The sequence below is a fragment of the Sebastes fasciatus genome, chromosome 8 (genome assembly GCF_043250625.1).
Source record: "Sebastes fasciatus isolate fSebFas1 chromosome 8, fSebFas1.pri, whole genome shotgun sequence".
Lineage (NCBI taxonomy): Eukaryota > Metazoa > Chordata > Actinopteri > Perciformes > Sebastidae > Sebastes > Sebastes fasciatus.
Genome location: NC_133802.1, coordinates 20,980,542 through 21,007,063, shown reverse-complemented (window position 1 = coordinate 21,007,063; position 26,522 = coordinate 20,980,542). Strand labels below are relative to the sequence as shown.

The following is a 26,522-nucleotide window of genomic DNA, read 5'->3' as shown; positions in this document are numbered from 1 at the left end:
CTTCACTTTGCTCTCTCCTTCTCGCTCGCTCTCACCCTCGACCGAACCTCTCAGCTCCTTCCTCGCTAATGTTTTAACACAGGTTACTTTCTTACCTTGCCCATTTTATGACTTTTCCAGGCATGCATGTGAAATATTTAAGTCTTAAAAGCATTACTCACCTTATAATCAATACACTCTCCGCTTGGCCTTTAACGCTATCTTCCGGCTTTGTTTCTCTACAATGCAGCCAAATCAGACCGGTTTCAGCTGCTGACAAATTAGTTCTCAGGTCAGTTCAGCTGCTGTAAATTAGTTGTGATAAGGTTAACTTCACTAGTCATTACGGTGGACCTAAAGGCCCCACAGCCGTTACTGTACACTATTGAAGTAGCTTTTATACAGCAGTCGCTGCACAGATCTCCACTATAGGAAACGGCGGCCCACTAGAGTGTGTATAATCAGATAATGTCCTCCTAGGAAATTTCTCAGCTAACTTTCCAAATAGTTTCATTAATGTTACAGTAAAAGAGTCAGAGCATCAATGAAGATTGTGTGGGAATTTTTACTCATCTATGAATCATTTATGCGGTATGCAGGATAAATCTATTTCATAGCCTCGGTGTGTGTTTGTGTCTGTGTGTGTGTGTGTGTCCCGTTCATTCAGCCCCCAGAGTTTTAATAATGTGCTTTTCGTCTCGAAAATTAGATTCTTCATTTCATCATCATTGTTAGTCAAAGCTTGCTTACTGCCTGCGTGTGTGTTGTGAAATGCCTCCGAGGCTCTAATCCAGACTCAGAACAACAATCAACCTCTCTAGATTCTCCTAAAGCATTCGGAGGCATGTCGTACAAAAAAACAGGCGTCGTTCCGACCACAATGACTGGACCGCCATTTCCCTTCCCATTCATCGACTTTTCCTGTTTGCGATGACGTTCGTACAAGTCCAAATGGCATATGAATGACAGTAATTTGTAAGTCATTTTGCATGCAATAACAATGCCTTTGTTGCTTTTGGTGCGTCATGTGTACGCCATGTAGTCTATACTGTCTACAAGAGAGTGCTACAGGGAAGATGTATTTTTGTAGGCCAACCAGAGGTAAGAATGACACGGGTTACATCGACAATAAGCCAATTTGATTTTTCCATTGGGCTTTGGATTGGATTGCAGAAAGAGATATGTGGTGTCTATGATACTTACACGTTTTGTTCCGTAAAATAATCTCCACAAATGAACACCACTTTTATGATTTTTGAAGTGTGAATGCAAAAAACCCATTGACTTCGAGGTGAGGGAACCGGAAGTGCTAAAATGTTAACTAATTTCTGGGTTTTAGGACTCATTCCTGTAGCACTCTATGCAAACGCATCTGCGTGAATATGCTGCACTCAGAGCTAGTGACGTAGAACAGAAAGTGAAAGAGGCTGCTTATGGTGGGTATGAGGGAGAGGAGGTGGATGGATCCAACAAACACAGGCCTTTAAACCAGGAGACCGATGTTCGTGTCCCAAAGTGTTGTTGAATTATTTTGAAGTTAGTGATGTTTATGTTTTTTCCGTACTTATGTTACGTTGTTTACGTATGTATTTTACTTAGTTTCCATAGTTATTTTAAGCCCAACCATGATGTTTTTCCCTCAACCTAACTAAGTGGTTTTGTTGCCTAAACATAACCGGAACTATTTCATGGTAACGACGTTTCGCATAAATGACACACGAAAAGCCTACAATGCGTTATCATGACACGCGGAATGTCTTCAAAATGTCGTGCTGTTTATACACCTTCCTGTGAGATCAGGTTGACAAGTCAGACGTTTAATATTTGGAAAACAACGCAGTTGGAGACATTTGAAAAGAAGTCTCAGTAGAGATCCTTGTTGATATTTCATATATAGCTAAGATGCTACACAGCAGCATACTGGTAAACTACACAACAGCCCAGAGTGTACAGGCGCCTGCAGTAGCCTCGGGCTAGTTACACCAGATCTCTACTCTCACTGTGAACCTCCAGAACAATGAATGAGGAGGACTGTGAAATCTTAACGTCAGTCACAGTTTGTTTGTGTATTTGAGAGTAATCAGAAATGCACCACCGCCTTTGTATCTCTCTGACGTTAAATCAGTGTATACAATACCTCCACATTTTGACAGCTATAGGATGATGTGCATTTACAGTGAAAACTTACACATGGAGGATGTTTTTTACTCTGATGTAACAGATGTAAAACCTGCAGAATTATTTATTATATTATATGGAACCAAACTCACAAAAACAGACAAATTGAATAAACAAAGCAGACTAGTGGCCACAAGTTGAAACTAACCAACAGGGATATGATGAACATAACAGTGTACAGTATATACTGGGTTTACAAATACTGCAAAATTGCATGCAGTCTATTTAACATGTACTCATCCCAACTCGGCACATATCGCCCCTTGGCGACACGCTCCTTATTTTCGGCATCAAAACCACTAGGTTTAGGTAACAAAACCACTTAGTTAGGTTTTGGAAAGAACTACATGGTTGGGCTTAAAACTACTAAGTTTGTAACGTGAAAATGACACTAAACATTGTGAAAACGGGACACGAACGAACAGCTGATTGTAAAATATGAACAGCGGCCTCCTGGATGAAAGCCATGTGTTTGTTGGACCCATCTACCTCCCCTCCCGCTCATTGTGTCTCTTTCACTCTTTAAAACTACTGAACGTTTACTGTTGGCGCGGATGGGTTTAAATTATAGTTAATGGAACGCCTGGTCCGTTTCATACTACCGCTAAAGGGTGCCGTGTCCCGCGGTACGGAACGCTGGCGGCCGTGACAAAACCTTGGTATTTAACGCCCTGGGAATGAGAACGGGCTGGTCTATTATGACCTTGGCCTTATGGCGGTGGTTGCTATGGTGATTTACTGCAGTTACTTCAAACTAAAAGTTGTTTTAATGTGTGCTTACATGTTTTCGTCTGCCCTCGGGAACGCCAAAATAAAAGTGAAGACAATGTCCATAGTTGTCTGTATTGTTCCCGATATCATTTTGTGAAATGAGAACCTAAATACCTCCTGATATCAGCCACAATGTTCAAATGTCATCTTGTGAGGGTCTCCTCACCTCAGATTGATGTTCCACTCTTCACTCGTCTCGCGTTACTTTCTGCGACAGACAGAATTTGGCCATCGCTTTCTGGGTGATGGGTTTGGAAATTCTTGATAGGGAGCAGCAATGAGTGGCCCACTAGTGAAAAACGGCGGTAAGAAACTAATTCTCTGACCCATGTGTGTGTGTGTGTGTGTGTGTGTGTGCGTGTGTGTGTGTGTGTGTGGCTCCATCTGTGTGTGATTATGTGCTGCTGACACATGCCCAAAACTGGATCATGCCCAACAGCTATTATTTCCTCATCCTCCTTTTTCTCACTGCTCCCTCCATCTCTTTTCCGTCTTCATCATATTTTTTTGTCCATTCTCTTATTAACCTCCCCTCTCTCCGTCTCTCCCACTCTAACTTCCCCACGAGACCAAATGACCTCGTTTTCATCTCAAGACTCGTGCTTGAGCGGGCTTGTTCTCATCACACACGCAAACATGCACACACGCAGAGGTGCTAGTGCGGAAGTAACACGATTTGCGACAGTAAGGTGCATAATTATGAAAATCTCTCTAAATGCCTCCAATGTAACAAAAGTCTACAGTCTGTACAGTGATCTGATATAACTGCTACTACCAGCATTTCTAAATGTAACATCTACGTGTGCGTACAGTGGTAACAGCTGTGTCCCTAGTCCCTGTGATGCTTCCTTTTTTAAGAACAGAAGTGCGTACGCACCCGTGTGTGTGTGCGAGGCGTTCAGGATTCTGATTACTGCAAATGTGACACGGTAAAACAGAAATGACCACCTCACATAACAGAGCTGCCCCTTGTACCCCTGAAACTCAAAGGCAACTCATGGGAAGATTATGAGGAGCAGCCATATTATGCTGAAAGAAAAAAGCAGCTGAACTTTGAAAATTCATTTATCCGTCAGCCTTGGATTCAAACTCAGTGACTGTTTTTATGATGCATGGCATTGTGTGCTATTCTATTTTACCCTTTATTCAGCTAGGTCAACTGAAAAAAAAAGTATTATTCAAAAGTTCATGAGAAACTCTGACAAAAGTAAGAAAGTGAGCTCACTTCCCAGGCTGTTCTCATACACCGTTCGTAGCTATGAAAAGTAAATGCACTGCAATTTGTATGAATACCACAAAATCAATTTGTATGTAATCCACGTAATTGTGAACAAGGAAGTATGAAGAGCAACAAAAGCCAGGTAGGGAGGAGGTTGGGGGCTGATGGGTGGGTCAGAAAACACCAGACTTTCGTCCAGGATGTTCGTACTCCGCGTGAAACCAGAAGTTAATGTAGATTTTTTTGTTGCATAACTTCTGTATGTAAATGATGTCACGTCCGGTGTTATTTTAACCCAAACCATGATCTTTTCCTAAACCTAACTAAGTAGTTTTTGTCACAGAATTTCATGTACATAGTTAGTTACGTAATTTCCGCTACGATGTAACCACTTCCGGCGTGGCGTAACTTAACGGTGATCTTTTCCTAAACCTAACCAAGTTGTTTCCTGTGAAGATGGAAGTTTATTTTGAAAAGACTGGAGCTGAAATTGGCGCTGGACATTAGTAGGAATACGCACAAAAAATGAGGAATACGAAATACAAAACGTTGTATAAGGATACGTTGCACATCCACATTCACATCCATTTGCCGTGCAACAGGTGGTGAAAAACACAGCGCACCAAAACACTTGACAATCTGTGCTCGCTGCTTTTTAAAACAGAGGAAAGAGAGCCACCAAGATGCAGCTCTGATCCTGTCCTTTGGGGTTTTTTATTGCAGTCAGTGGAGCAGTTCAGGCTCACGACATGTTGACTTCCACATTCCCTACTGAAGTTTTTTATTGACGGAGGTTTGCTTCAGTACAGTCAATAAGAATCGGCAGAGATGTGTTTTAGATTGTGTGTGTGTGTGTGTGTGTGTGCATCTCCCCGCTTCACTCTTCACTTTGTTAATGTGTGTGCGTGTGCGTGCATGCAAACCTCTCAATTGAAGTCTGTTTTTCTTTTTTTTTTGGAGAGGCACTCTGCGCGGCGCGTCTAAAGGCCATGTTTGGCCACAAAAGGAATGAATTAATGCAGTCGTGATCAATAGGGATACACACACATGACTTCCCGTGTGCATGGGCACACACACACACAAAGAAATGGATGCTGGGAAAGAAGGTTTTGCAGTTTAATTTATTCCCTAGAGTGGGCAAAACCTAACAATGAGACCTGTGGCTAAACACATGTACATGTGCATTTGAATTGTGTGTGTGTGTGTGTGTGTGTGTAGGTGGATCGTGGGTAGGTGCATTAGTGTCTGTATGTGTTAGACAGAGAGAGTGAACAGAGATGTGTGTGTGAGAGAGAGTTCTCTTGCCACACGAGTGTATCTTAAGCATCTAAAAGTGGATTAAGTGTAACCAAAAGTGCCCCCAACACACACACAAATGTAGTTGGTTGATAAAAGTAGCAGCAGCTCGTGGCCCTAAAGGGAGTTGCATGTTAAGTCATTGATACATTGTGTGCTTCTGCGTGTGTTTGTGCACACACACTCAACTCTTCAACCCTGTGTTGGGGGAGGAAACCACTCGACATAGAATATGGTTTCTCTCCACTGACCCAAGTCACAAACACATGTATAATGCACACTCACACACACACGCTAATAGGTAGATGCAGCCATCAGCTTTCCACATTTCTTCCCCTGAGTGTTATAGTACATATCCTCTGAATGTTAAATTTATAGTGATCTCATTCTTCGCTCTGTCCTTTTGTCTGTCGAAGGCGTTTATGTTGTATTCTGTGAGGTACGCGTGTAACGGAGCTGAGAGGAGTCGTTTAATTCTATGGTTTTTATGTTTGATTCGTGAGCTATATGCGACATGGTCGTGTCTGCCTGGTATGGCAATGTTTTCTGCACCACAAACTTTTCGCATGTAGTCTATTTTTCATGCATGAGTGACGCACAAAATAGTTCTGTTTTTGTTCCTTTTTTTACTTGTGAATGTTTTGAAAAACAACATATATCATAATTTATTAGTACTATATTAGTATCTTTTTTTTTACTTTCAAGATGTTTAAAATTTTCCTGTATTGTGTTGTTAATTGTACTACTCTACGAGCCTCTACAATTGTCCCTCGGAGACAAATACAGTGATTTGAATTGAATTGAATTGAATTTAATATATTCACAAAAAAGAGATATTGAATTGTTTTCCTCACGCTTAAAGGCACTATAGAGGTACATCTGGATGAAGAGGAAGCATTGCAGTGTTATGAGAATAATAAATAAATCACATTGCAGAAAATATCTGTATCTGCAGAGTTGAGATTGTCTTCTGTTTTAAAATTTGCTATAACTGCAAACTGAATAGAACAATAACAAACACAATATTTAAAGGTGCTCTATACGATATCCAGGGCATTAATGTCTACCTGAGTAGAGAATGAAGTCGCTCTCCCTCTGTGTGCGTTGTAATCCAAGCTTGTCCTTGCTTTGTTGACATAGCCGGACCGGCTGCACATGCTATTAGTGCATATTCATGCATGTGAGCGTGCCCCACTGGCTAACTCACGGCTGCTGCTCTTCGTTGCGCTCATACAGCAGTTACAGCTGATAACGCCGTCCCGACCGACGGCATCGTCGAGAAAGCGTAGCGCCCACGGTCCGGTTCCCCCTCAGGTTGACTCTGTTAGCTCTGTCAGCAGTGTTGCCATTATTTTTCACTGTTAGCACTGTTAGCTATGAGCCGCTAGCTCAGCTGTCGCCATGTTGAGAGCCGCGTAGAGGCAATAGAAATGCTCCCAATCTCGCATTTAGCACCTTTAAAGCATGTGTCACACAATTTTTTACCGTAACTCCAACAGTGGCAAACAAGACAAATGATCGTATCCTAATGCTCCACTTAGTCTCAGCGGAGTGAAGCTCCATTCTGTTTCTTTCTGTTCTCAAAGTGACTGCACAAATGGAAAACATTGATTTGTGGTTGATGGTCAAACATATACTACCTGTTGTCCAGGGATAATGGTAATTCCTGGGTTGCTGCTCCCAGATTCTCGATCGATTTCTGTTGTTTCATTTCTACATTTGTCTTACTGCAGAAACAGAAACGGATGTACTGCCGGACTAAATGAGAGATAACTGGAGACAACAGCAAGGTGGCTCCTTAACAGTGCTTGTAAGCAGACATGCTGGGCTATGTTAATGCAAGGTTGTCAAGCTGACAAGTACACGTCAGCATTTTCTAAAAAGCTTTTTCCCCATCCTCATTATAGAGCAAGGCAAACAAAACCCACATGGGAGAGTATTTTCAGAAATCTAATTTCCAGAGATAGAAAATGCCATCTTAGTAGGAATAGACGGCCAAAATCAAGAAAAAAGTTTGTGTTTTCAATTTAATCCACATTATTGTGAACATAGTCACAAAGACAAACTACCAAGGAAAAAAATAACTCAAACAAAAAGCTGGCGTCTGCAGGAGACAGAACAGGTGCGGCGCTGCTTCAGTCAGTGGCTGACATGCGCGGTGAGATCAGGGAAGCATCCACCACTACACAGAAAGTCGACACACACTTGGGCTGCATCGATTGATAATTTGATTAAACTCACTGTTGTACAATGTAAGACCTTGCTCCACGCAGTAGCACACAACTCTCTGAAGGGACATGTGCTCAACAATGATTAGTGTGGTTCATATATGGGATGTGGACGCAATAACACCTAAAATAAAATATGATAGCCCTACTATTTTATTGGATACTCCTTCTCCCTTAACGTTCAATTTGAGAACTAAATATTAGGTAAACCTTGTATAACACAACTTTAGTTATATATTTTTTTTTTTGTCTTTTTTGAGGGAGTCCAAGACGGCAGCATAAAAAAGTTTCACATAAAAGAACAAACAACAGACAGCAAAAAAGTTTAAACCAACAACATATTTCCCATACTGTAAAAGAAACAGCAACAGACTTAAAACAAAACTTGCAAAAACTTTAAAAGTACTTCAACCAAAGAGGCTGAGGGATCCAGGAATGGCGTACATAATTTGTCTGCATGATCAAAGGTTGCAGCTACCAATAGATTTAGGAGTCAGTAGGGAACATTAATAAGGAGGAAGTTGGTGTAAAGTAAATCAACACCTCTCTGACACTGCCTCTGAATATTAGAGGCTTCACAAATGTGAGATTTGTTGCAGGGCAATGGAGTCGGATGGGATTACACTGCACAGGTGTTACATTACTCCCATTCACACCATGTAAGAGTACAGTATATAGTGTTGTTTTAGTTGTGAGTCAATCAGATGCATATTGCTATTCTGCAGCAAAGCAAATAGTTGATAAATAGACTGTGATGACAAGAATGATCCAAATATAATCAAAAGTATAGAAACGGGAAGCCCCTGGGCTTACTTCAGGTACACTCGCACCGAGGCCGAGGAGGGTGAAAAGAGGAGATGCCATGCGTCATCATCACGTCATATTATTGGGGTACAACACATGCAAATCTGGTCTGCACTCACTGAACTTGAGCCAATAGCAATGCACAATCGCAGCTCCAGTTACACTGCGCATGTGTCATACCCCATAGCTCCAGACCGTGTCCCAGCCTCTTTCAATAAGCCTTGACCGAGCCATAGATAAAATGCCTTTTGTCATGGTCTTGGGTTTTTGTGTAGTCTATTTCCTTTTTTATTTAGTTTACTCATCATGTGCCTTGTTTGGTTTTACTTCCTGTCTTTGTATGTTTTCCCGCCTTTTTGATTGTCTGCCCCGCCCTGATCAGTTTCACCTGCCCCTCATTAGTTCTACACTCACCTCTCCTCCTGCTCACCTGTTCTCACTTCCCCAGTTAGTCACTATTCATACCACCTCAGTTCCTTTGGTCTTTTGTCGGTTCATCTTTTGTCATGCATGCAGTTTTGTTTGACCGTTACCTGTGTGCTGCTACCTGCCTGCATTTTGGATTCTCAGTTTATAAACCTTTTATTTATTATATACTGTATTTTACTGCACCAGTCAGCCTGCTGTTGTCTGTGTTTGGGTCCTCTATGCCCATTATGCTCTCCAACACATGACACCTTTATTAGTTTAGGGACATCTCAAAGTTAAAATATACAAAAGATGAACATGGACTGGTTTCAACTCACACTGGGTCTTCCTCAGGGCATGGCTGGAAAGAGGAGTCAACCTGAGTGGACTGTCGTGGCCAGCAGGCTAAATTACTCCAGGTTTTTTTACATGTCAAATACTTTGGTTTATGACTAATACATGAGAAACTAATGATATTTCCATCAGCTTCAGCTGATGGAAATATCATTAGTTTCTCATGTATTAGTCATCACTACGTCCATATAAGAAGTGGACGTAGTGGTTTCTTGGTTTCTTGCAACCAGAAGTGACACAAGTGGGTGGAGCTAACAACCAAACGCTATATAAGACATTTTTAGGCAACCAAAATGTTACAGTTAACCTTCATGAACAGAAAACACACTGTGAAAGTGAAAAAAACACAGACGACTCCCAGACTCCCGTGGTAGCGACCTGTCAATCCCAAGGTAGCCACGCCCAAAAGCATCCCAAGCATCTATTTGACTCTAAGTGGGACCATAATTTACTAAATGAACATCATGCTTTATTGAAGAAGACTTGAAACTGGCGATTGAGACCATAAACTCATGTTTACAATGTTTACTGAAGTAATAAATCAAGTGAGAAGTAGGGTCATTTTCTCATAGACTTCTATACAATTAGACTTCTTTTTGCAACCAGAGGAGTCGCCCCCTGCTGGCTATTAGAAAGAATGCAAGTTTAAGGCACTTCTTCACTTTTCCGACCCAGAGGTAGAACACTGTTTAGTCCTTATTAGCTAATTCTTGCATGCTAACAATATTCTAAGCTAAGTTGGTGAACATGGTAATGGTAATATGTTTTCCAGATTGGGCCTTTAAACAGGTAGCAACCTCCAACTCCCAATTCTCCCGTGTTAACTCTGATTCTCGTTGAACATAAACCATTCAAGGATACATAAATGGAAGGGTGTGAGGGGGGTTATGCTGTACATCATGGAAACAGCACATGGTAGAGTGATTTTAAGGAGAGAGCAGGCTCATGCTTTGGTTCATAAATATTTTCACAGTTTGTCTCTCAGGAGAGATAAGTGCTCTAAACGTGTAAATGCACATCTAGCCTATGCTTTATGCAAGAGATTGATGTAATATATTTATGACTGTTTCTCGTTTCTCCTCGCTTTATGATCCCTCTTACTCACCTACACATCACTCACTCACTCACTCACTCACTCGCTCTGCCACTCGCTGTCAGGTGGAGCTCGGATTTTCTATTTTGAGTTTACGTCCAACTTGGAGAGGAAGTGCTTGTTCCTGCCTCTTTTTTTGTGAGATTTTGTACGTACCCGTGTATATCCGCGCAAAAGGTTACACACACACACACACACACGCTCACAAAAAGCACACACTATCCATCAGTCAGTCTGTATATACATGCAGCAGTGTGTATGTGTGTGCCTGCTGGTCTTGCCTCAGGCTATTCTGGTGTCAGAAGCAAAGTCTGTCAGCCAGATATTGCATCATTCTACGTAAGCTACAGACACACATACACACACATTTTTGTCGAAAACAAAAAAAAAAAGGTACTCTGTAACCCTTCTCCCTGAGGACGCACTTACTGTGCAAGACCTGCACAGATCCACTCTCCTAATGAGGGGACAGGAAACAGAGGACACACGGGGGGAAGATAGAGGTGAGGAAGGAACTATTTCTGACAGACTGGTGCAACATGAGTCCTATAATTCAGAATAATAAGGCAATGCTGTATATTCATGTGCTGTGTGTGTGTTCATGTGTGTGAGGAGTGTGTCTGCGTCTGTGTGTGTGTGGCGCTACATGAATTTGGTCGATTTTATATGTGTCTGTATTTGGAAATGGGTTTCTCTCTCCATCTCTCTCTCTCTTTGGGCAGATGTGATGAATTTTCATTAGAGCGTTTCCTTATTAAGCCTGTTTCGGTCCTTATGTATGCCTTGCAGTCATACACGCACACAAACACACACACACACATGCCCAGGCCTTAGATGAGAGCCGCTCTGTGAGCAATAAGGGAATTAGTGTTTATAACAAGCTTGGAGAAGACCCCATACTGGGAACTCAGTGCAAGGAGCAAATGTAATGGGTATCGATTCAACACACAAACACACACATATAGTCGCCATTACGTGGTATCCACACGTGTTACTCTTAATGAGTTTTGAGTGTGTGTGTGTGTTTAGAGCGGTAATCCATTCATCCTGTTCCTCACTCTTGCGTCCCGTAGTACACTTGATTCTAACAAGCTGCAGTAATTCCGATAATTGGCCCTTCATCTGCGCCTCCTCTTCATCTCTCTCAGTTCTTCTCGCTGCTGTGTATACTCGTCCTCGCAAGTCTTTAATTTGTCCCACTTTTTAACGTCACAGCGTCCTGATAAGACCTGGGACCAACCTCGGGCTGCTGCTGCGTGCTCCTCTCAATATCCAACACACTTCATGTCAAAGCAGGCAATGAGCTCAGTAGGAAACGAGTCAACTGATCTCTGTTTAATGCCATTATATTTTTACTCCGGAAAGGCCAAAATGATATTAATGACAAAATGAAAGAGCTTCCAGCTGCGTCTAGAATATTCATTGTGTTATTATTTCCTAATTACACCCGGTGCAATTCTTACATAAGGTTGTGAATCTAATGAAATTTCCTCTGAGGAATTTTCAAACCCAAAGCACTACAGATGCCAGATAAAAAGTCAATTTTGGACATGTTTTTTTTCTCTGTTAAGTAAACCATGGGTGTTCGTCTTGATTGATCAATACGGAACAGGCAGCAACTGTCATGTCTTGTTTTACACGGATGAAGATACACACAAGCAATGATTATGAAAGTGCAGAGCAAATATGTGGTTATCATTATTGCAACTCTTATTAAAACCTGATTGTAACGGTGGGCTTAATTACCCCTATGAGGGCTTTTTGGACGAAGAAAATATCCTTCCGTTATATTGTAAGCGTGTGTGTGTCTCTTAAAGCATCAGTGGGTAGAATTGGAGCAAATATGATTAAAAAAAGTTATTTTCTTAAAACGGTCACTATATCCTGACAGTAGTGCATTAGACAGGTAATCTGCAAAAAAAAAATCATGAGCTTCTGTTGTCTTCCTGTGCTCCTAATAGCATCTGAAAGATTTCACGGATCGCAGGAAAACAACCAATCAGATCCGAGCTGGAGTCTGCCGTCTATGAGCAGCTGTCAATCACTCGCAAACTCCGATCAAACGGTCAAACTAGGCAGCGCTGATCAAATATGAATCAATATTCTGTTACGGTAATGCCTGTTTCTCCCCTCAAATGTTTTCAGAAACATCTTGTGGTGTACTGTTTAGCTGTAAAATGAGAAAGTTTGTGACCCGGCAGCCATGTTAAGATAGGTTGAGGAAGTACCAAGCACTGCCCACCAGCCAGAGCACAGTCAATAGGAATGCTTAATAGGAACACTGTCTCTGAAATGACTTGTGATTGGCCAAAGATTTTTTAAAGCCTGAAAACAGAGCCATGATGAGGTGCATAGATCTAGTTATCTATCAGGACACTTGAATTACAATATGCTGAAAGGTTATTGTGGATTTGTTGCCCAATGATGCAAAAAACATTCTGTCTACTACAGGTTTAAATGTATTTATTTCATATACTTGCTCACACATACCGAGATTAATGGTTGTAAAGAGCAGGAATGACAAACATGTCCACAATCTTCCTCTCCGTTATTCGCATTAGTGCAACAGTTAGAACATCAGGGCTTGCAAACATCAGTCATAACCCTTTATGTTGTTCTCCGACTCCCCCCCACCTCGGTTAGAAATTGCCATGATTAAACCTCTCGGACTGGAGCTCTACTAAAATAAGGATGGGCGAGGGCAAAACGATGAGATGAAAGAGGCAGTGAAAGGTGCACGGGAACATTAAAAAAAAAAAAGAACGGGAGATGGCAAGAGAGGCAGGGAAAAGACAAAGAGGCTTTTAAGTGAACTGATCTCGCTGGCTGGTTGAAAGGATAAACACGTTATCCTTGTAGAATCACACACCTGTGATAGGCGGAGTGACATGTCAAACACTAATGAGGGACGGATATATTGAGTGTTTCTTCTCTGTCACGTAATGACAAGCGTATAGCGACGTGCTCTGAGTTGTATTATGTGTGTGCTTATGTGGAGGTTGCACAGTTGTGTGTAAGTGTGCTTGTATATGTGTGTACCTCAGGTGGTCAGGAGGCCTGTCAAGTCTTGTTCACACAGCCAGAAGTAACCTGAGGTCAGCCGCAGCCCCTCACGCTGCTCCGACTCTTCTCCTTGAGGCAACAAACATTGACACGCTTGTTATATATATTTGATGAACACACACTCACACACATCCAGTTGTTTATCATCCAGTGTCACCTCTCGACAAAGCCAACGCTCTATTGCTTAATCGCGTTGTGCAGACATCAGGATTTGTATCGTGGCGATGCTGATAATGACAACGTTGTTGATTTGCAAGCATCGCTGTGCTGCATCTGTATGACAGTGACAAGGCCACGCCGACACACCTAACCCACTTGAGTGACAATAAAGAAACACTCTGCAAAAGAAGCTGCGCACAGCAGTCGGTGAAATATTTACATAACATACATTTCCAATTATTCTCCTCTTTCTGTAATGGAGGCGCACCAAAAAGCTCAAACTAGTCACGGCAGCTTGTCACACACTGTAATAGACTGCTTTTTCTTTTCTCTTTCCTTTTTTTTTTCCTGCATGTAGTTGCACTGAGCACGGGCTTAATAGGATAGGATGGCTAAAGAGATGAGTGCCAGTAAATAGCAGATTTTCTGAGAATAACCTTGACGCTGAGCACCTCTGAAACACTTCCCCTCTGAGCTGATGAAAAGAGATTCTATTCCATTTATTTCATTTTTGAGCCTCGCTGCAGCCTAAACACAACACTTGTGAACAAGCGCACAGACACACTCACTCGCACGCAGAGCTGCACAAGCAATTCGATTTAAGGTGCTGAAGATAAAGTGTGATGTCTCGGTGTGCCTTCACACCTGAGTGTGTGTGTGCTAATGGTCGTGCATTTCAAAGGTATGAGGAAAATGTACAACAAACCATGCAACCCTCAATACTTCTTTATTTTTGTGTTGCATAACATCATTCCTATACGCCCTTAATTCAAAAGCATTTACACATATTTTTATTCCAATTATATGAGTTAAAAAAAAGTGTATAGATCCATTAGATATTTGTCATTTCAGTTTTCTTTCATCATGTCAGAGTGACCAGTTGTCGGGACCACTTTTGACACTCAATAGCAATATGAGCAGAATTTGATTTTGGAGCATCCTGACATGTTACTTAATGTGTCTCAGCATGATCGGATGAGAGCCACGATAAAGGGACAAGTATAATCAATTCCTGTGATGACAAAATAGGTAACTAGACACTCCTTTTTTTCCATGTTTTTGTGTATAAGTGACAAACATTTCTGAAATTGGTCCAGTATTGAGGGAGAATGCTGTAACCGGCAGCTGCGAGGACAAGTGAGCAGAGTCAATGCAACATTATGTTCAATGTGTTAAATGTGCTTGTTTTCGCCATGACAGGCTCAGAATGTTATTATAAGTGTCTGACAACAATATGGAAAGGATCCTACAGAGAAATTAAATGTTTTTCTTACCTTTCACTTGATCTGGTTTGTCTTTTATTGTGTTCAAGTCTGATTGTGAAATCTGAATATCTGTATGCTCTGACTCTAATAAACACAGGCAGCCATTGAATTCAAAGACCTCATCCACATAGTGATTCAGCCCTGACATTGAAAAGATAACACTAAGCTACGCTTTCTGTACTCTAACACAACAAACTCTGCCCAGCCGGCCAGCACACTAAATTACGAATACTGTTATGGCAAAGGCATGACCCATACTCTGCCTCTAATTGGCTAGTGCTCGCTGCCTTCATTGTTTGGATTGGTTAGGTTTAGGTATGAGGAGTGAGATTGGTTTGGGTTAGGGTAAGAATATCATGGTACACCAATCAGAGGCAGAGTAGGGCCGGTCATGCCTTCGCTATAACAGGATTCACAATATCGTGGCTGGCACTCACAGTTTCTTGCGAGATTCCAGAGCAAGATTTCTTCTTGAGCAAGACTCTTTCCATAATGTCAGACACTTATAATAACATCAAAGCCTGTCGTGGCAGAAACAAGTGCTTTTAGTGGACGTAAATGAAGGTGCCAGCTTGCCCCAATAGGATTACATTGCAGCCCGGGAGCATCTGCCATGAGCAGCTGCTGTTTACAGTCTACAATACTGGACCAATTTCAGAAATTGTTGTCTTTATTAGACAGTTAGACACAAAAACATGAGAAAATAAGGTCCAGGTGGAAAAATACCGAACTTTCCCTTTAAATGGGATGACAAAATGCAAGAAAGTATGGCGAAAACCCCAATGAGCCGCCTTGAAAATGAGATGATAGATCTCAAGGGGTTTATCCTGAAACGATAAATTTGACAAAGCACTAAAAATACTTCATAATTTCACAAATTAATATAATCACAGTCACAATACCTGATCGACTAGTGGCAGTTTCACTACATACAAACAATGAGGATAAATGAAACACCTGGATGTCCCATCATCATTGCGTGGCATGAACATGTGGATAGTTTTGGATTGTAGCTTTAAACAGATGAAAAATAGGTATGCATGAGATCTATGACTGCAGAAATTATTGAATAGTTTTTGAAAACATTAATAATTACTGTCACTGAACTGTCAAAGCATCCAGAAAGCAGCACCCAGTTTTAGTGATTCAAAGCAGCACCTGCTGCTGAGAGATCAGTGGAGGTGTCACCGAGTGTGGCTGAAATGTTGCATTGTACTTCAATGCTTTCATTTTTAACTCTGATATTTTGCTACCTTCACCCACATAGCAGATATTCAGAATGCGTGCTGTGAATTTGTTTTGCAGAGAGGTTGCCCTGACTGTCAGCATGCTTTCTGACTTTGGGGACAGCCCTTAAAAATGAGTCACACAACACATTATCCCACATAGCCTGTTGGCACATGCCCACATGCACCCACACACGCACACAGACACATTCACCTGTGCAAACATTCACACGCACATAGTTGTGAAGCTGTGAGGTTGAGAGGTACTCTCAATCTGCCTCTGCACTTCTGTGTTTTACACTTTGTTCACTTTTCTCTGTCTTTTTCACAGTGTACCCTTCTCCTTGCCTTTCTGTTCCCATCGTTTCTCACCTCTTTCCTCCTCATCGCCCGTCTTTCCCTCTCTTCCCTTCTCATCTCCTTTCTTCTCATATCCTCCCATATCGCCTCCTACTCTCTGTTAACTTCAAGGTTTCGTACTGACTCAGTATTCTGCAGGTACGGTGTTTTAAAGGCTTCTGAGTTTTTAGGGCGAGAAACAATCACCCGCAGTGACACAAGAGCAGAAGGACAAACATATAGCCTCTCTAAAGGAGAGGACAGACCATAAATACCTTCACACCTAGAATACAAACACTTTATGAAGAGCTAGCCTTTTTTTATATATATTTAAAAGGGAAGAGCATCACTTTAAAGGTGCAATGTGTAAGATATGGCCCGAATTTTAGTTTAAAGTTTTGGTTTAATTATCAATAGAATGTGAAGAAGTTAAAGTGTTGAAGTTGTGTCAAATACGTCTATGTATTCATTCTATTGAAAGTTGCTCAGTGGCGCATGAAGACAAAATGGCTCGACTTCCACCTGGAAAAGTACCCAGATCTTGGGCACTGGAACATGCGCAGTAGCGTCTGCTCAGTCACGTGACTCAGTCACGGGGTACCAACGTCACGCTGTCGTCACGGCTTGCGCTCCAGCCTCGGTCTGGGTCACATTCACATGAATGGATTCTGGATTCCGCTATTAGTGCGTTTTACAACTTTTAAAACCTAATGATTTAAATAAGGGCTATTAGAATGTTCGTACTGGGGAGTTTATATACCTAAAAAAAAAATATCCGCTGAGTTACAGACGTCTCTTTCCCAATGTTAGTCTATGGGGAAGAGTCTTTCCCAATGGCATCACATGATGGACACAGAAGTTGCAGTACCGCCGTTTGGCCACTACGAAAGTTGGGATCAGCGACCGGCACTCTTCCTGGGGGCTTAGGTTTAACCTGTTTAACAGATGCAACAGAAAGTTTGCTGTTGTTTTTCCTCTTGACTTTTTTCGTTAACTTGCTTTCTTCCCTTCCGTTTCTCTTCTCGTGCACTGATTTGTTTAAACTGAACAGCCAATCAGAGTGATTTCTCTCACCAATGGGCTCCGCCGCCGATTCAACATGCTGATTCGGTCAAAGAACCTCAGAAACGGGCAGACTAGGGCAGACTAGAGCCGACCACGCGGGACACACCGCAAAAACTAGGCCGACAGACGCTCACGACTGCCCCAAATTGCCCAACAGCCGACCGTCAGCTTGGTGTGTCATGACACACTGCACCTTTAAGTTTCGACTAAAGTTAAACTTGACTGTGGAGAACCAGGAGGAAAAATTGGCAAAAAAGATAAAAAAATTATTAATTAAAGATATACACTCACAGATTTTGTACTAGTGCCCAGTAGCTCCAGCAAATCCCCAACAGTGTTCCCAGGTCACTGCTCATATTTTGAACATCAGCTGTGGTCTGTGCTGAGCTTTGAAACATCAACAGTGGAGATTTGGGAATTTGGGGGTGCTCTAACAAAATCAGGGAGAGTATCTCTAAAGTTAGAGATGTTGGCCAGCAGGGACGGAGTTTTAAAGCAGGCAAAAGACTAAAAACTGTGTAGAACCACAGGGCTCAAAAGTTATTGGCAAGCTATATGCTGACATTTGTTGCTTGGCAGTTGTTACTATATTTCAGCGGGGACGCTCTGTTCCCACAGGGATGGAGGCGCTCCATTCACATCAAGCCAGCATCACCTTCACCGTCCTGGACCTTGTCATTGGAATGTTGTTGCGCTTACATAATCTTCTGGCATAAAACTAGGCCTTTTTCAATCCACCGCTAAACTCCCCACGGTCTCACTGGGGCATTATGCTCACACAAGGACGCACATATGGACATACACACACACCCTTCTGCTCAAACTCATATCTGCACGTGACATATCCACATCAACCTTTGCACTTTGCACAGACTCACATGCATGCACGCAAATACACACAAACGAGTGTATCGCAGCGCTCTGGATTAGGGGTACAGATTAGAGATTAGGGCCAGCACTGGGATTACACAGTACTCTCCGGCCCCGCCTCCGCCATCATAGATCAGAAGCACCTCTGTCCCTATCATCTACACTGGTGATGCTACACACACACGCAGTTAGAAAGAGAGAGTGAGGATTTTACATCACTGCTATTCATTCCTTAATCCTAAATTAGCAACCGCAAAAATGTCATTACCTCTGAGGATTTCTATTGTCTCTCTCTGTTCATCATATTCTCTGTTTTTCCCAGTTTCTTTCTTTCTCCGTCTCTCTCCCTCACTTACACACAATCCCGTTCCCTCCTGTCACATATCTCCTGACTTAGTCAATTCCATGGATTTTTCTTGATGTGGTCCCAAACCCCCTGACACAGATAGGAGATAAACTGGAGGTAGGAATCTCCGCTAAGGGAAAGTCGAGAGAAATTAATTATCCAACAGGGATGGGTTTTGTCAGGTATTTAGGAGAGGAGAAGGATGGATGGCGGAAGCTTCCAGGGAATCTGTGTCCTACAGTAGATGGAGTGTTAAAGGATGTGGGTGAGGATTGCCTGAGGACTGTGGTGAGATGGTATATCGATTGCTGATTCACTTTCTAGATCCTTGATTTTTTACCTGGGCGTTTGGGACCTCCTGTGGGGTCATAAACTATTTTAGGGCGGACATGAAAAGAAGAATGGGAAGGTGAAATACGTATATACAGTATATATACAGTATATATATATACTGTACGTAATCATTGGAATAGATGTTGGTTTCTTTCCCTTGCGAAGTGCATTTTTCTGGTGCAATGCTAACAGTGAGAGTTAAAGATGAAGTGAAAGGAGGAATTAAACATTTTATGTCGATGAACATTTACATAAAAAAATACATCCACAGAGTTTGTAGAATGGTGCCAAATAAAAGTATGTCTTTTTTCTAAAAAAAATTGTTATGATTGTGAATTTATCACTTTAGAAAAATGTACGGGTCCAAAATGAATGTTTTGTTTACCTCTGTGGAAGATATCTGAGTTTTGGTTTCCACTTCATGTAACAACGTTGGTATCATGTGGTATCTCTTTGTCGTCAGCAATCAGGTTGCCAGTTAGTGTGGAAAACAGGACTCGGTCAAAACCGAGTCTATGTCTGGACCGTGTATGGTCAGTCTGTGAATTTGTGGCTAAATTATTACACAAATAGTCAGTGGTCCAGTCTGTAATGTAAAATGCAGCGGTACCTGTCCACTGGGTCCGGCGAGGACACTAGGGGACGCGTTGCTCCACTCGACTGGCCGTTCAAGCGGTGACGCCCTATTTTCTACTCGCTGTTTCAAACAGGAAATAACATGGTGGCCTGCTTGTAAAATTTCTGTTACTCTGTCTAAACAATCCACCAAAATCTACTTCTGAAAACAGACTATACCACTGTTGAATCTCATTTAATTTAAAAACTAGATTGCCTAGTTTGACAGCTTGGTCCAAGTTTCATGAGCCGAAGGCGTCGCGCTGGACGGGCTCATTTGCATAAAGGAATGTTCCTTCCAGTCAGTCAGTCACTCAGTGACAGACTTTTGCATTTGTAGGGTTGGCCCTCTGCGGTCCAGCCAAAAACTGTTTGAGATTGACAGTAGGTGTCTGGCAACCACTTGTTGTGAAGTGAATGCACTGGAATGGGGGAGGGAGAGTGTGGCATCTAGTGGCGGAATGTTATCAATGTTATCAATAGCGCCTTTAAAAGTCATTCACAGCCAGTTTAAAAGGTCATGAACTACTGATCTTGATCAAAAGGCAAATCCAACACACACATACACACACATACACACACACAGGAAGACCACAAACAGAAATCAAATTTTCCTGTCATTTAAACTCTCAACATTACTCGGGGCAACAGCGATTGCTGAGGAAGCCAGCTGCTTTAGGGACGCAGGGACACTGCCCTTTATGAGTAAAGTTTAACTTGAACTTGACAGACGTTGCACAGAATCTGCAGACTTTAGCAGAGTAGAGAGAAGCTTAGTGGGTAGCTTAGTATCTGTTGACAAGGCTGGCACGCAACCAGGCTGCCAGAAGCGTTAGCATCCAGATTCGTTCAGAAATGGACTTGGCTGCATCTGCGCTTCTCCAATGTACTGTATTATTTTCAAGGCTAATAGAAACTCCCTTGGTGTGTCTGACTTCCACCCCTGGAGGCTTTCATAATGTTTCATCAGTACCTCTTTTCCTCTTTAACATGCTTCTCCATGCTGCTCTGCAATCCCTTTATCTGTCTGTTACCTAAAGGTGTCATCAAAATAATTCATGCTTCACTTCCTCCCTTTGTAGTGCAACGTTTGAAATGTATTTTTCTTCGTTTCTTAGGTGAATGCCGTCATGCCATTTGGGTGCCTTGCCCTGCGAGATGGGCGGAATTACGATAGCATGTCTGATGTCACGGACAAATATGAGATTGGACAGGTCCTCCGAGCGTAAGTACCATTAAGCTTTATGCATCCCCCCACCTCTCCCATGTACAATTCATGGACACATTCAAGTATTCCCAAATGGTCTTTATTCTCCTCATGAATTATTTCAAATTGGATCATTTTCCCTGCAGATTTGGTTTGGCATATCAAACAGTTTCACTGAGGAAATGACAGAAGGTAATAGCATGAGGCTATTGTGTAACAGACTTACAAGACACATTTTTCAAAATTTTTAGCCAACCAATTGTCTGTATATTTTGCTGGAAGTCTGCAATTTATTCGGTTTAAATATTCTTTGTCATGCCGAAAAAGAGTCTTTTGGACGTATTTTCAAAGAGCTGTGAAAAATCACTGCTGCTTGACTGGCCGGATACTGAAAGTTTTCTTCTCGTGAACACCTCTCATTGACACACTGAATACACACACACACACACACACACACACACACACACACACACTCATACCAATCAGTGTACGAGGCCATATGGCAACATCAGCATCTGGCCTCAGAGATTTCTGCTCATCTTTTATATAACACACACACACACACACACACACACACACACACACACACAAACATTAACTCGGAATTTACACTGAACTCTTTGAGTGTCAGTTTCAATAATGTTCAATTTTATTAGAATGAATAAAAAAAAAATGCATTTTTAAATATTTGAATGTTTATGACTTTTCATAAATGGTCTACATATACAAAGAAAGAAAGAAAGAAAGAAAGAAAGAAAGAAAGAGAACGCTCCATTGAATTTTCTCTGGTAGTATTTACAGTATTGGGCATGAAAGATTTAATGTGAAATGTGTACATTCATTTTACATCACACAGCTTCTGGCTGAATCACTGTATAACCCAAAGGCTCCAAATCAGATGATGCCCAGCTCATGGCAGCGATAGACTATATTTGTTATTTATGACCCTTTTAACCTCAATGACTCCACCTAATTAAATTCTTTCACTGTATTTCACCAAAACATCTTTGCCTCCCTATTGTGCTGTGTGTCTCTCAGATGGGAACATCAACATCCATTTAAATTTTTTCTAAAAGCACTTTGTGCTCTAACATTATATTTACTTTCTCTGCCTTTCCCGGTCTGTCTGTCTTTCTATTTTGTTTTTCTTCTCCTTGCGTAGGAAGGAGTTTTGCGAGCTGTGCCTGGCTAAGGACAGACAGACAGACAAGGTGTTCGTCTGCAAGAAGTTCCTCAAGAAAGACGGAAGGAAAGTCCGCAAGGCTGCCAAGAACGAAATCATGATCCTGAAATTGTACGCGGTCGGTCTGTGGACAGATGGATGTATGATGGAGAGAGGCGGAGAGAGGGAGCATGAGAGGATGAGTCGTTATTTGACATTTCTGTGCACATTTCCAGTCACATAATCCATGCAATAACCCCGGTTAATAACTTTTTGAAGTAAAGTCTAAAGAGGGTTACGCCTACACAATCTTGTTTAAGCATATAAGGATATTGAAAAGCCAGCAAATGGTTAGCACCCTTCAACTGCATGTTTGACTCTTCATTGTCGATCAATCGATTAGTTAATTGGTCTATGAAATGTCAGAAAATGGTGAAAAATGTTGATCAGTGTTTCCCAAAGCCCAAGATGACATCCTCAAATGTCTTGTTTTGTCCACAATTCAAAGATATTCAGTTTACTGTCAATGAGAAGTAAAGAAACCAGAAAATATTCACATTTAACAAGCTGGAATCAGAGAATTTTGAATTTTTTTCTCTTAAAAAATTACTCAAACCAATTAATCAATTATCAAAATTGTTGGCGATTAATTTCATAGTTGACTATATATATATATTTGTCTTTCAGCCAGGTGAAACACAGTACACACACAGATTTAAACTTATGATAAAATCCATAAATGAAACTTTAAAAACTTTAACTTTATTTCAGTCATCACATACAAACATGAAATTTGACCTCTGCATTTAAGAGGCGGAGAGAGATGGAGCATGAGAGAATGATTCGCTATTTGACATTTCTGTTCACATTTCCAGTCACACAATCCATGCAATAACCCTGGTTAATAACTTGTGCTTTGCACTGTTTTTGAAGTGTCTACAGAGGGTTACTCCCACACAATCTTGTTTAAGTATATAAGGATATTGAAAAGCCAGAGAATGGTTAGCACCCTTCAACTGCGTGTGTGACTCTTCACCGTTGTGAGGTTACAGTCTGTGACTTCTTCTTGCTTGTCCCAGAGTCAACCATCCAAACATCCTTCAGCTGATAGACACATTCGAGACCCGGAAAGAATACCTCATCATCCAGGAACTGTGAGTATTTCTTTCACTATTTATCTTCCTTGTGTAAGCATCCCCGACAAAGTGCGCTTAAGTGTGCATGTCTTAATTGTGTGTGCACCTTAACACGCACACAAATCCATCAGCTAGAGGGTAAGGGGTTGAGTCTACCCTCTTATTACTGTGTGCTCTGTTGCTCCCCTCAGCAACAGAGGAAGGTGTTAGATTTTATGAGGTATTGGCTCTCAGTAACACTCAACATTACTCAGTGCTCCTGAAGCACTGCTTTGTCATAATGGGGGTCTCTACAGAGCGCTCGGGATCGATACGTCAGAGCGGGCGTCACTTTTTTAACATTTGCAACTTTATTTTGAAAGCAATAACATTGATTGGAGCTGAGTGGACACATTATTTCCCTTCTGTTACTGTGATAAAGACAGACATGTGCGTGTCTGTTTATTATGAGCTTGTGTCTGTTCACAGCTCACCATGTTTGCCCAGCCAATAGTCCTCCTGCTGAGGGCGATACGTGATGATCACACCCATCATTTATACTACACTCTCCGAAGCTAACCAAGTCTTTTAGAGTAATGACCAATACTCTGATTTTTAATTGCTCAGCGGTGCTATAGCTTCAGGCCAGTAGAAGCAGATTGCCTTACTAATGTACAAAAAAAACAAGAGCACAAGGCTTTTGATAACTGTGTTACTAAGAGCTTAAAGTGAATTATTTGGTTGCAACATGTGGCACCAACTTGCGTTCATTTTAATAAGTATATATGGCTGATGCTTTTGTGTTTTTTTGACCGCATGCAGTGCCACAGGAGGAGATGTATTCGACTGGATTCTGGACCAAGGGAATTACACAGAGAGAGACGCATCCAATGTCATCAGACAGGTCCTGGAGGCTGTGGCGTACTTACACTCCCTCAACATAGTTCACAGGAACCTGAAGGTACACGCTCACTTCCTCTCTCTCTCTCTCTCCCCACATTGTGCTCATGTTTGGTGAGTGTCATTACAATAAAAAAACAGATATAAAAAGACCGGTGACTCGCCTCTAAACATACAGGAAGAAATATAACAAAAAGATTTGTGGAGTGAATGGCACCTCTTCGCCATCACATCACACCAGAGGGGCAATTTTCATTGTATAGTCAGCAGAATCTCTTTGGAGAAACATAAAAGCATTGCACTGCCATCTCAGTTAATGACTCAACATTTGATAACCTTTTTAGCAACGGAGTAAACACGGTCTTCATGGCTTAATGCAATCTCTAGTGATACTCACGCAGACAGATTCATATCTTTAGCCCCCATTACCAACCCATTAGGATGAAATTACAGGATGTCTTGGGCTTCAGACTCCCCCTACTGGTAGAAGCTGGATTTAGTCTATATGGTCTGGACTCATTTATCCTGTGAACCCATGAAACTGAATGAAAATGGCGTTTTCAGATCAGCGCAGAAACAGAAATTAATTCATAAAGGTGAGCCAATATGCTTCCTTTAATCAACAGGTGTGTTTCTGTTCATTTTTTTTGCTTTATCTGCCTTGAAATGACATGATTATTTTTTAAAGACACATTATACAAGCTTGACATGTAAAACCAAAAGTGTGAATCAATTTGGCCGCACTACAAGATATAAAACGCACACATGTCAGAAAATGGGGAAAAAATGTTAATCAGTGTTTCCCAAAGCCCAAGATGACGTCCTCAAATGTCTTGTTTTATCCACAATTCAAAGATATTCAGTTTACTGTCAGAGAGGAGGAAAGAAACCAGAAAATATTTACATTTAACACATTCATATAAATATCCATCCATCCATCTTCAACCGCTTATCCGGGATTGGGTCGCGGGGGCAACAGCTCATATATATATACATATATATATTGTGTGTGTGTGTGTGTGTGTGTGTGTGTGTGTGTGTGTGTGTGTGTGTGTGTGTGTGTGTGTGTGTGTGTGTGTGTTTGTCACAGTACGTACACAGATTTAAACATATGATAAAAATCCATAAATTACACTTTAAAAACGTTGACTTTATTTCAGTCATCACATACCTTATGCGCATCACATACATTATGCATTATGCGTTTAACCCATCCAAAGCATTAGGAGCAGTGGGCTGCTGTAAAGGGTTCAGAGTCTCGCTCAAGGACACATTGACATGCGGACAGTGAGGATTGAACCGCCAACCTTTTAATTATATAATAAAATATATTAAACATAAGCTGAAATCCCCCACGAATGCTCTCGTAAAACTATATATATATATATATATATATATATATATATATATATATATACTGTATATATATATATATATATATATCAGTAGTAACATAACATAAAAACTGGAGTACATCCAGATCCAGCCATCATCATCCCACCCAATCCCTAATGGTTTAAACAGCATCACCCACCAGTATTATATGAAAGACTAATAATCAACTGACTCATCTTGAGCATTTAACAGTTTCATGGCAATGATTGTTCTGTTGTCACCTGTCAAGCGATTGCTAAGTTCAATGTATTTGTATAACAATACTCAATTCTGTCTCTCTTTGTTTTAGCTGGAAAACCTGATGTACTACACAGAAAACAACCACAACAAAGTAGTTCTGCGAGATTTCTACCTGTCCAGGTTTGAGAACGGCCCCATCACGGAGCCCTGTGGAACACCAGAGTACCTGGGTAGGATGCTCTCTGTCGTTCTGGTTTTATATATAACTTAACTTCTCTGTGTTTCTCCGTCTCGTCTCTCATCCACTCATACGTCCTTCCATTGGCTTTACCTCCTGTTTGTGAATACAAGCCTGCGGGCATACTTTACCTTTTTGATGTCTTTACTTTCTTGTGCTTTTTGAAGATCAGAATCTGTCAGAGATAAACAGTTATAGTGAAATAAAACAGTCATGAAACCCAGTGAAACACGTACACAGAATTGAAAGTGCCTAACTCTCGCCCTCCTCCCACTCCTCCTCTCTTTTCATATCCTCTCATCTCTCTCTCTCTGAGGTTTATGCGAGGGCAACTTGGAGTGCAGAACTGTGCTTTCGCCTTGTTCTCTCCAGTGAAATGTCAGGAGAGTTATTCATAGTCATTCAGTTGAGTAATTAGACAAATAAATAAGAAAAGGGAACAGAGGCCCCGACGGGAAAAGGAATGTGAAGTAGTGAGTTGTTGTCTCTGCAGAGTGGAATTATGAATGCAGTGCGATGGTTTATGAATGAAAAGCCGGCCATTGGAATCTCTCTCCTTCTCTGTCTCTATATCTGCTCTTCTCTTTGCTGTCTCTCAGCTCCTGAAGTGGTGGCTCGTCACCGATATGGTCGTCCTGTGGACTGCTGGGCTGTGGGTGTCATTATGTTCATACTGTGAGTCTCCATCAGCAAATAATTAAACAAGCAGGCCAG

At 41.5% G+C, this 26,522-nt stretch overlaps 1 protein-coding gene across 1 annotated transcript in view; it reads left to right on the top strand.

Moving 5' to 3' along the window:
- Positions 1-26,522, top strand: part of camkvl (CaM kinase-like vesicle-associated, like) — a 46,978-nt gene that overhangs the window by 14,590 nt on the left and 5,866 nt on the right. Inside the window, exons 3-8 of the mRNA XM_074644223.1 lie at positions 20,730-20,836; positions 21,981-22,112; positions 23,060-23,134; positions 23,918-24,056; positions 25,680-25,800; positions 26,408-26,483. Of these exons, the coding sequence (XP_074500324.1) occupies positions 20,742-20,836; positions 21,981-22,112; positions 23,060-23,134; positions 23,918-24,056; positions 25,680-25,800; positions 26,408-26,483 (638 nt within the window). The 5' untranslated portion in view covers positions 20,730-20,741. The remainder of the gene's footprint in view (positions 1-20,729; positions 20,837-21,980; positions 22,113-23,059; positions 23,135-23,917; positions 24,057-25,679; positions 25,801-26,407; positions 26,484-26,522) is intronic.